This window comes from Furipterus horrens, unplaced genomic scaffold (assembly GCF_987537825.1).
Source record: "Furipterus horrens unplaced genomic scaffold, mFurHor1.1.pri manual_scaffold_4, whole genome shotgun sequence".
NCBI lineage: Eukaryota > Metazoa > Chordata > Mammalia > Chiroptera > Furipteridae > Furipterus > Furipterus horrens.
Window position 1 is genome coordinate 190,497,753 of NW_028327174.1, and position 12,211 is coordinate 190,509,963.

The following is a 12,211-nucleotide window of genomic DNA, read 5'->3' on the forward strand; positions in this document are numbered from 1 at the left end:
GCGCCCCCATCTGTCTGGCTTCACTTAGGGCTCACGGTTCCTTGGGATCCCGCGTGTGTCGGCGCCAAGCCTTACCCAGAGTGAAGAAGGGCAGCTCGGTGTTGTCCAGGTCGTCCTGCACCGCGATGCGCCCTGGCAGCTCGTTACGCACAAAGAGCAGGAGGCGCGACTCCGCGGTGGCACCCGCGGAGCTGGCGGAGCCCGGGGACGCAGCGGCAGCCGCTCCGGCTCCGGCTCCGGCTCCGGCTCCGGCCCCGGTCCCGGTCCCGGTCCCGGCCCCGGCTCGGGCGCCGCTCCAGCCGAGGTCGCTCTCGCGCAGGGCGGGCAGCGTGGACACGGTGACCGTCTTGAGCCGGCAGGGGCTGTCTGGCCCCCGGGAGGCGGCGGCGGGGGCGCCGGCCAGCAGCGGCGGCGGCGGCAGGAGCAGGAGCACGAGCAGCAGCGGCGCCGGGTGGAAGCCGAGCCTCGGCCGCTCCCAGAGCCCCGAGCTGGGGCCGGGGCTGCGCCGGGCGCCGGCGGCGGCCATGGCGGGCGGGGCTGCGGGGCTGCGAGCAGCGGCCGCGGCGGCGAAGGAGGAGGAACCAGCGGCAGCGGCGGCAGCGGCGGCGGCGGACGCCGGAGCTAACCAGGACGCCGAGGCGAAGGAGCCGTGGGACCCGCGCGCCAGCAGCCCCCGGCTCTCGGCTCCGCCTCCCGCTCGGCCCAACCCCCCTCCGCCCGCGCCGCCTCCCCGGGCCCGCCGCCCGGCCCTGCGCTGGCTCGCTCGGCAGACCCCGAGCGTTTCGGAGGCTCCGCCCGGCCTCGTGCAAATGTCAGTCGCCCCCTCTCCTTTCCCAGGATCCCCCAATGCCGTTCTCACCGTGTTCCTGAGCCACACACCACCCCTCTCCAAATTCCTAAGACTTAGCGGCCCTCTCACGCCTCCCCCAAAATACCCCTGGTTCAAACCACCTTTACCCCGCCCCTGGCTCAACCCATGGGCTACACCTGGGGACGCGCCTTAGTCCAGCACCGCTGCAGGCCCCGCCTTCTTTAGGGTACAGGGCGCCTCTGGACGGCACAGACTTAACTTTGTCTCCCCTCAAGCCCAGTAACAAGTCCTGTGCCGTTTTCTGGTTCCTGAAATAACTCCTGTGACCTCAGAGTCCCCTCCCCATCCACTTGCCAACAACTCAGGCAATCACTCTCCATGACCCCCTCTCCCCTTCACCCAGGCCTGCACCCAGTCGCACTAACTTCTAATGCTTCTAATGGACAGAGGGGTGTCGAACTCCCCCCTCTAGCCCCTACCCTCCCACATTGCCTCCTCCAGGAGACTGTGGCCCCCCAGTTGCCGCCCTGCAATCCAACCCACTCACGGGCTTTTATTTTGGATCCCTTCCCCTAGCTTGGAGCTGCTCTACTTGGCTGCTGGTGTTCCCTGTGTGAAATTCCTGAAAAGGGTGAGAGAGACAGAGGAAGAGAGAGAGAGAGGAGCGAGAGAAAGAGAGAGACAGAGAGAGAGAGAGAGAGAGAGAGAGAGAGAGAGAGAGAGAGAGAGAGAGAGAGAGAGAGAGAGAGAGAGAAGAGAGGAGCTCCTATGCCTAGGGCTCCCATGGGCTTCTCCGTCCTCTGCCCCATTCCCAGAGGAGGAATGTGTTCACCCATTTCTTCACTCCCAGTCCTTCTTCCTCTAGAGTTAAGTTGAACTGTAGTAAACCTAGGCCCTCAGACAAGGCAGCCTTTGGCCTTCAGCTGATTGTGCCTCTGACCCACATACATACCTGGGATCCTCCAGGGAGCCATCTGCTCTGCAGGGATCAACTGCTTGAGCAGTCCCTCTTCTCCACTCCCCCCTTTACTTCATCTTTCCTCTCTCTGCTCTCTATCATCTCTCCCCTCATTTCCTTCTTCCTCATCTTGACTTTAATCTTATAAATGCTTTCCCCCTATAATTTGTGAGCCATTTCCCATCTCTCCGCATTGCTTGCCCATCTGAACCTTTTGTGCGGTCTCTGTATTCACTTCTCTTCTCTTCCCTCCTCTGCTTTTCTTCTCTCTGTCTTTAACCCTTACACGAACTGCCTTTTCCCCTCTCCCATCACATTTAGATATTTTTATGACTTTGGGTAAAGGCAGAGTGCTGGAAAGGGGGAGATATCAAAACCTGTTCTGTGTCCTTGGACTTAATGTTTATGAAGCATTCTCTGCATGTTAGAGTGCACATATTCTAGCTTTTATACATACTCATAATCCAATGAGATGGATATTATGATTTCCATTTTCCAGATGAGAAAACTGAGATCAAGAGGTCAGGGAGGTGAAGGGACTTCCCAAGGTCACATAGTTAACGAACAGAAGTGCTGCAATTTGAACTTCAGGCTCAAAAATCTTGACTGTTTCCATTAAATTGCACTGTCCTCAGTGACCTTGGAAACACCCATCTATCAGAGATGTGAAAGGAACATCTGCAGGAGCACATCTGGGTCAGTTTCAGCTCTGAGGTTTGCAAGGTATGGTTCTCCTGTCTCAGTTTACTAATCTGTGAACCTGGGTGGCAGTGGGGGGGGGGGGCGTGGATCTAGCCTTTCAAATCCTGATTCTAAATCATCTCCTGCCTCTCTGATGCCTGCTTCAGCTCATTTACGCCTCCAAAATATGTTACCCCGCCTCCCTCAGTCTCTCCTTTGTACCCTGACAATCCGCCACTATCCTCTGCAATGGGGCTTTCTGATTCTCTATGCCCCTTTCTTCAAATATGCTGACATAGTCCATTTATAGAAGCGCACACCAGGAAAAAAGGGCTCCCTTATGTAAGGCAGAGTCTGTGCAAGTCCTCCATGGACCTCTGGTACAAAGGTCTGTCAAATGTGACCAACACTTTCATTCATTCATCCGCAACCGAATATCCAGGGCTCCAACCAGGCGCTGTATGGGGGCACAGAGACAGTAACACAGCTCCTGCCCTTAGAGGACTTATAATGATGGGGCCGGGGGCAGTGTGAGGATGAGACAGGCACAGAAATATCTGAGATACCAGGCCAGCAGGCAGACGTGTATTTCTTTTATGAGGTACTTTGAAATGTATGCTTGGGAAAATCCAAGAAAGCTTCCCAGAGGAAGTGGTGTTCAAGTTGAGCCATGATGAATTAGTAGCAGAGGCGTGGACATTCCAGGCTAAAGCTGGCATTTGGGATTTTTTGCAACTGCTCAGCATCTGAATGAATCCTTTTCCTACATCAGCGGGTACTTCACTCTCTGAGGCACACCCTACCTCCCTTGAAGAAGCTTAAATTTCCAGAAACTTTGTCAGCCTCCATTGCAGCTAGGACTTGGGCACATGACTCAGAATTCACCAATCAAATCCATCCACCCCCAGATGCTGGGAAGGAAGCTGGAATCAGGCAGAATCCACTTGGGGACCAAAGTGGCAACTGCTGAGGAAGTTACGTCCAGGTTTCATTGTTAGTGAACATGATTCTAACAGCACTGCTCAGACCCCAGGGTCACTGGTGTCAAGAGTACGAATTGCCTTACTTATAGCTGGCTGCAGCTGCAACAATAGTACCTCCAGTTCTGTGCTGTGGTTTGGGGTGAGTGGCATTCTCGGCTCCGTGGACTCTAGGCCCAGGTTCTATGCCATCCTCGAGATTCTGAGTGATTGGATATCACTTTACTGAATTGTGTTTCTGCTTAAATTATCCCAAATTGGTATCTGTTGCTTGCAGTGAAGACACCTGCCTGAGAACACAGAATGTGGAACAAATGGAGGGCAGAGAGGGCAAAGCGTGGGAAGGGAAGTGGAGGAAGTTTGATGATGGGCAGAGGGAGTGATTAAAGACAAGACAGAAAAGGCAGGCAAAGAATTTACTGTTCATTTTGAAGCAGACCGATTTTAGTGTTGAATCGTGAGTGACCATAGGAAAAGGACTCATGTTTCTGAATGCGTATTTTGCTACTTCAAAACTGTGTACGGTGTGTCAATGAATGATGATAATGCCTGCCTTCTGGTGACAGTGAGGCTTCAGAAATAATTATGCAAAGAACTTAACATAGTAGGTGCTCAATAATTTATAACCACTGCTGAGATGCAGAGTTCCAGCAACATCTGGAGGAAGAAGGCTTGTTATCCCCATTTGATCGATGTGGAATTTGAGGTTTGGGGAAGGAAGCTAAGAAAGTTAACTATAAATTTTTTTAAATTGATTGATAGAGAGAGAGAGGAGAGAGAGACACAGGCAGAGGAAGAGACATCAATTTGTTGTTCCACTTACGTATTCATTCACTGGTTGCTTCTTATATGTGCCCTGACTGGGGATTGAACCCATAACCTTGGTGTATTGGGATGACACTAACCAACTGAGCAACCCAGCCAGGGCCAGAAAGTTGACTTTGATCATGTAGTTATCAAGTGGTGGGACACAGTCTGTCTGATTGCTAAATCCAGGCACAATCTGCCACAGCCTGCCACCTCCCTGCACCAACCCTTCCCCACCTGTTCCCAATACACTGGGAATCCCCTGTTTGTACTCTAATGCCCTGTCCTGTGGCCAGTGACACCACTCCTGTCCCTCTCAGCTTGTCTCTTTCCCTTCTCCTTTCCTCTTCACTCATACGCCATTACTGACTTCATTAGTTGCATTCTATTATTGATGTAATTTACTCCCCTCTAGGGTCCTCGTGTGTCCCCCCTCTCTGACTCCACTGATCTGAAATTCCTTTCCATTCTTTCTAACTCCTTCCCAGTCCTCCCAGCAAATGCTTCCTCTTGCTTCACCTTTCATATTTCATACCTCTCTTTCTAAGGAGTTTTGCAGCATTTCCCCCCCTCCCTTCCCCCTCCCTTCATACTATTCTTTTAGTCCTTCTATTCATACCACCTGACTGAGGCAGACTTGTGTAGTTGCGACAGCAGGGATTAGGGAGGCCAACGGGCTTTGGTTTAGGTTGTCACCTTTGCTGTTGACCTAAAGGTTCAGGTAACTTAGAAATGCCCCTTCTAGACCTCTCACTTTCTCATTTGTGAAATGGGGAAAGGAGTCCCTGCTTTTCAGGATCATTATAGAAATTACATGAGACCTCATGTATGAAAACATATAGCCCATACTGGGTTCTAATTAATATTATAAGGCAATCCAGACAGTTTACGGTGTCTCACTCCCTATTTTCCAACCCAGCCCCAGGTAACAAGATCCTCACCACCTCGCCTCTGCTCCAGTCCCTGGCATCTCTTTTCTGTTTCTGAATGTTTTAAGCTCTTGTTGCCCAGTGTTTTCACCCAGGCTCTTCCTTCTGACCGGACAGAGCCCCCTCCATACATCACTTGCCTCCCAGTTACTTACCTGTAAGTCTTAGTTAATTAAGCACTTTGCCTAAGATGACTAACCATCCGGTCTAAACTAGTCCCTCTCCATCTTCCCTGCTCTGTTCTTTCATATCTTCTTATATTTTTTAAATTGCACACATTACATATTTTAATACTGGTTCATGTATTAGTTTATTTTCTTGATGTGCCTTCCCCACTAGGCTGGGGACTCCAAAGATCAAAGAACATATGTCTTATTTCCTACCCTGTTCATACAAACTAGCACTGTGAGTAACATAAGATACAGACAGAAAATAAGTATTTTGTCAATAAATGATCACGTATTTATTGACTTTTTACCCTAAGAAAGGTAAAGTACTAGGCACTAGTCATAATTCTGCAGTGAAGAACACTGGCTATCCTTTCGGTTTTCTAAACAGTGTATTATCATCCCTCTGTCCATTTGTCTGTCCCTCCTTCCTTTCTCCAGCCTTTCCTCCTTTCTGTCTTTCCTTCTTTCTTCCCTTCTCAACTTTCCATGATTCAAGTAATTTCTTTTAGCAGCCTTTTTTTTCTTTAAGCCTCAAGATGCTCTCTAGAACCCAAATTCCATTTCAGATGGAAAGCTTGGTATCTCCTGCTCCACCTAAGATCAATCTCCCATCACTCCTCTCCATACCCACAAATGCCCACCGTTTGCTCTCTCTCACTTCATGCGTGGCCCTCTCTGTAACTTACGTGGTCCTTTAAATTCTGCCTGGCTCCCTGCCACACTGTGATGCCATTCATCACCCAGCATACTGATACCTTCCCTCCTCTTCAGCCACTTTCCCCCAGGTGCTCCTTTGTCTTAGTTCTGCCAGCCCCTCAGCATCTTGACCCAAGTAGATCCCAGCTCCATCAGTTTGGTAGAGGATCAATTACAACATTAAGGTGAGTCTTGGAGCTTTTCATTTTACTGTTGATGTATCCCAAATAGATCACCGTAAATATATCTATTACTGTTATCTCTTTCTCTGACTCAGAAACATCTCTTGGATGTAAGGTCAATTTATTTTCTCTACCATGTACTAGTTGACTAATTTTTCATGATTCACAACCTCTCCGAGCCTGATTTCTTTTCCTCTAAGTAGGGTAATGGAAAGGGGAAATGAGCCAGCAGACAAAATGGAAGCACCCATTGTTCTCTGGTGCATAGTCAGTCCTCAGTAACAGTAGCTTGATTCTACCTGCAAGTGTTTATTTGGTCCTTCTGTGACCTCTCTGTCTCTTTGCCTTTATCTCTCCATTTCTCATTTCCCTTTTCAGAACATTGCCACTATATCTCATTTAGAGCAAACTTTTACCATTGTCTCTAACTTCTCTTTCATGAAAAATGAAAGAATATTTTAATCACCGTTGTCTTTTCTCATTTGTACTTGCATCTGTTTGACTGATTTCTGCTTCAACCCAGCACTTCTCTGACTCTTTCCCTTAACAATTCTCAAATTTATTATCTTTCTTCTCCATCTCCTACCTCTCACTACCTCCTGCTTTCCCTGCTCACGGTCCTCTAAATCAACCCCTTCTTGTTCGGTGATTTACTATAGTCATTCATATCCTTCTTACGCCATCCAGTCAAAATCCTCCCAATACTCCTTGAAGGTCTATCTCTCTTTTCTCGTTCATCCTTCTGCATTTTCTTTTTCAAGCCCACTCATCTTAGATCCATCCCCATTGTTCATTTACTTGTGCCCAAATCTCTGTACCTCTTTGCCTAGTTAATCATTTGACCTATTCTTGTTTCCTTCCTGCTTTGTTATACTCATTTTCTCTCACCATTAACAATATTACTGGGGGGGAGGGTGTTCCTTTGGGTCTATTTTCTCCCAAATCCTACCACTGCTGTATTTTTAGACCGTCTTCGTATCTGGAATCTTTTCTCTCTGGGACCCTGCTTTAGTTTAAAAAAGTAAAAGCCTTGCAGTATCTGCTCTATATTTATTCAAGCTGAACTGCTAACCTGGTGCATTGGAATGTATATTACTAATAAAAAGTGTAAGCTTTATTCTCTGCTATAGAGTACTATGTCATTTTTCTTTCTGCATCACATTATTTGTATTATTATATTTTGAAATGGTGAAGGCAATGTCAGCATAGAGTGACTATTTTTACAACATTTTCTGGATGCCTACTATGAGTTAGGCACAGAACACAGTCTCTTATTTAGTTTTTACAACCACCTTAATCCCTGCATTTCATGGGACAAATTGCGAACACACAGAAAATGCAATATACCAAGCAACTTACATCTAATAAAGTCCTTCTGACTTCTTCAGGTAAGAATTTAAACTGGATCCCACACACAGAGGGCAAGGAGAGAGCCAAAAAAAGAGGCGAACTGCTCCGGATTGGTGGGGGCCACGTTTCACAAGCAGGGGAACTTATCTACAAGGCTTATCTTGGGCAACCCAAAAAAAGTAGTTCTTGGCACCTGCCTACCAAAATCTTGAATTTATATAGAGGCCTTAACAGGATTCAATCACACATACTGTCCCTACGGTCTCAACAACACATTACTCTCTCAACGTTGCATCCTTGAAATTGTTCAGGCTATGGGAATGGTGGGCAGAATGTACATCTCAAGGACAGGTGAGAGGTTAAGGAGCCTCATATTGCCCATTGTTCAGGTCCAGCTCAGAGGTCCACCAGCATCTTCCCCATGACCTCCAAGAACACCAAATAGTGTAAGGGTTAAGAGTTTTTCCTACTTTTATAACAGGGATGATACAATCACTTTGCAGGACTGTTGTTTAAGATAAGACTAGTTATAATTTCCACAGGAGCAGAAACCCCGTCAGTCTTGTTCTCTGCTGCCTGGCATGTATTAGGCCATCAACAATTATTGAATGAATGCATGAATGAATGAATGAGTGAACGAATGAGTGAATGTCAAAAGCACAATCTCATGCATATTTGCATTTCAGCTCTGCCACTTAAACCTGTGTGTCCTTAAACACAGTAGGGAGAGAGCAGATACCTTCTGACAGTCTGTATCTTTAAGTGTGTTGATGCATGCTATTGTATGCGTGTTGTTTTTAATTTTTAAGTAACACTGTTTAGCAACCTTAAGAGCCAGGGCTCAAATCCCAGATTTCCCAGTTGCTGACTTTATTTATTTGATGGGCAAGCTACTTATCTCTTCAAGCATTAAACTGAGGGACAGAGTGCTACTGTGCTTGAACTGTGGCGAAATGCTGGGACTGCTTGCTCATCAAGTCTCCTGCACTTTTCATTACAGCAGGGGTCTCGTTGCCCTAACTTCCAACTCCCCGGCCTCCTTTCATGGTTTCTCTCACTCTCTGTAAGAGCTCCATGCGGACAACTCCCAGGGCCATGCTCTGATGGCTCTCAGAGAAGCAGAGGACGTCCCCCCACTCCTGACCCACTTACCAAGCTATATTGATGGCCATTGTGTGCTAATCTGCACACTCAGCAAGGCTGGGGCTCTGCAGTCTCCCCATGTCTCCTGAAGGTCCAACTGTACTCCATCTCAGTCTGGAGAGGCTTCCAGCAAAACCTATTGGGAGTCCCTTCCTCTTCCTAGGTCTGAGATACACACACACACACACACACACACACACATATTGGTGATGGTGGTGGTGGTGGTGGTGTTTTTATTTTTTTTTTTAACTGAGGCTCTATTCTACAGAGGCAAAAGGATAAAAAAATATATTTAAACTCAAAAGAGTCCCTCTTTCTTCCTCCATCCCTTCTTCCCTCCCTTTCTTCCTCTCATCTCTCCTGCATGGAATCCAATGGAACACTACACTTCAGGAACAGAGATACAATGAACAAGACTACAATTGGTCCTGCACTCATGGAGCTTACAGACTAGTCAAGAGATAGACAAAAACACATAATCAAAAATGGACCTATGGGAGGGGGAGATGGTGAGCAGCTATGCAGCGGGGACAAAGTTATAGTTACACAAGATGTTTACATTCTACAGAGCTGCTGTCTAACACCGGGCCTGTAATGAACAAAACCGTATATGTAAAAGGGTAGATACCATGTTAACTGTCCTTACCACAATCAAAAGAGAATATAATGAAATGATCTATGATGGAAAAGAATTTTGTGCTACCACTGAGAGAGGTATGACTTTATGTTTGAGGACCGGGTGATGCATCACTGAAAATGTGGCAATTAATTAGAAACAAGGAAGGATGAATAGGAGTTGTTATGGTGGGGGATGGAGGTCAGGGGGCAATTCCAGGCAGAGGGAGCAGCAAGAACAAAGGCTCTGAGAGAGAACTTGGCAAATTCCAGGAGCCAAACATTTGAAGTCAGTATGACTAGAGAGTTGAGAGGGAAGACTAATAAGGGATTGAATGAGTCTCAGAAAGTTTGTATGGTTTAAATTATTCAGGTCTATGTAGGCCACGATAAGAAGTTTGGATTTAATTCTAATAAATGGAAAGCCATGGCAATTTTACATAAATGGATGGTATAGTCAGGTATACATTTTGAAAATGCTGCTCTGGCTTTAGGTGGAGAACGGACCTGAGCAGCACGAGAGAAGACAGCGGGCGGCTAGCGTGGCACCTCGCAGCTGCCCAGGTGTAAACCTCTCAGGCATGCAGATTTCCTCATTACAGTCGCCCCCTGCCATGAGATCCTATAGCTTGCACACCCCGGTAGTGGAGACCTCATTATCTCCACTGAAAACTGGTTCTATCTCTGGTTGGCTCTGACCATTGTAAGGTACTGATTGACATTTTTCTTGTTGAACCTACCGCTTACTGATTCAAATTCCATACTTGGGGGAAACCCTATAGGGCGTGTTTCATGAAAATTCTTCGAGTATCTGAAGGCATCTATATATTTTCTTCTCCCTTTCAGGGAATAGCTGTCCCTATCGGCCACCACCACAATTCTCTACCTGGGTATTAAAATAAAAATAACAGCAACAAGAATTAACAATAATTTCCACTTACATTGAATGTGTCTATACTCATCAACATAACATTTGATTTCCACAACATTGCAAGCCATTAGGATAGGAATTTCTAGCCTCATTTATGAATGACAAGAATAAAATTCAAAGATGTGGTTTACCCAAGGTTGAGTCGATAACAAGCTTGAAGAACTGGGTCCTGAATCAAGTGCTACAACTCCTAATCCAAGCTTCTTTCACCCTAAAGTGAGAGACAGCATAGATTGTGGATAAATGCATGGGTTCTAGTATCAGATTGTCTAAATTCAAATCCTGACTCTAATACTTGCTGTGTGTCCTTGAAAACATTGCTTAACCTCTCTGAACTTTGTTTTTTATCTGACAACAACAAAAGTACCTACTTTGTGGAGTTAGATGAGGATTAAATGAAATAATAAAGTATGAGCCTATATTAACAATCAATAAGTGTTAGCTATTATAGTATCTTAAACCTCTTTCGCCAAAAGCAACAGTGGTGAAATAAAAGTTGCTACTGGTGTAGTATAAGGAATCTTGGTTTGGAACATCAACTTTGCCATACCATCATGGATACAGTAGATAAACAATGATACATAGTCCTTCATCTCGGCACAATCACATCTAGCTCACAAAGTTCTTGTGAAAAGCAAATTCTGCAAATAATAAGACAAATTGCCTAGCACCTAAAACTATGTGCTTAATAAATGTTCTTTTCCCTTCTCTCTGCTTTGGTTTAGCAATTTTCCCCCCAGGAAGACTTCTCTGATGCCTCAGGCTGGGTTAAGCACTCTATATTCTTTGCTCTTAGCACCTTGCGGCCTACCAGGAGCAGAGCATTAAGAGCGTCAGCTTCTGTGTCTCCACCTTTAGGATGAAGTTGTTTGATGTGCCAGCTAAGCACTTTGTAAATAATAATACATTTAATTTCCATATGAACCTTGGGAAGAAGGTGGTATTCTATCACCTTCTTACCGGTTAGGAAACTGAGGTAAGAGAGAGGTGGAGTCACGCATCCCATGTTGAAGGGCTGGCATAGAAGGGGCGCTCAGTTGTTCCTCATTGTTGTTCGAGTCTCAGTGCAGATATCTTGTCAGAAAGAGGACTTCCATGACTCTCAACTCCAAAGGCCTCACCTATTCACCATCATTTCCATGTCAACATTTTCTCCACTACAGAGATTCACAGATTGATTGATGGATTGTTTCCATCACTCAAATGCAAGCTTTGTGGGGAAAGAAATTTTACTTCTCTTGTCCAATGCTGTGTACTCAGCACTTAACAAAGTCTCTGACACCCAGGGGGTGCTCAATAAGTATCTGAATAAATGAACAAATGTATGCCTTCATTCATTACAGAATATACTTTATAACTCTTATGACTTAAAAACAATAGCGTCTTGACATTATGTGTTGTGTTCTTATGAATGTTAGTCTTGTTTTAAACTGATGATGGCTTGCAGGGGTGAGGAAGGCTGCAAAGACAGAAATAGCACTCCCTTCTGCCCTGCATTGGGTCTTCTGGACCCTCAACAAAATCACTTCTCTCTGAGCAGTCGGACAACAGCTGGTGAGACACCTCCCCTAGGAAGACAGGAGGGGTTCTTGCTCCAGGTGACAGGATGCGAAAGCAGGAGGAAGCTGCACCAGGGAGAGGCATACTGTAGTCATGCCATTAAGCCTGAGATTTGAGATGCCCACTATGATTCACTGGGAAAGAATAATACTTGAAAAAGTGTAATGTCTAGTATTTATCACCTTGGCCTACTGATAGTTCATTCTCCCTGACATCTATGGAGATTCTTAGAAACTAATATATTTCTAACACCTACCTGGCCAAGACACTATGTACTTCTTTGTGGCTGTTAGCTCTAATTCTCACCTGTTACTCTCTAATTAATTTTTGCTGCTCTAGGTCTTATGTAACCCATTAGCAAGATACTTAAGTTCCCAAACAACCTTCTGATCTACTCT

The 12,211-nt window shown here is 46.2% G+C and overlaps 1 protein-coding gene across 3 annotated transcripts in view; it reads right to left on the reverse strand.

Annotated features, from left to right (window-relative positions):
• The window catches only part of ASTN2 (astrotactin 2), an 839,367-nt gene extending 838,841 nt beyond the window's left edge, over positions 1-526 (reverse strand). For all 3 annotated transcript variants that reach the window (XM_090274637.1, XM_090274635.1, XM_090274634.1), the window contains exon 1: positions 76-526. In XM_090274637.1, the coding sequence (XP_090130763.1) occupies positions 76-526 (451 nt within the window). The remainder of the gene's footprint in view (positions 1-75) is intronic.
• Positions 527-12,211: the final 11,685 nt, after the last annotated feature.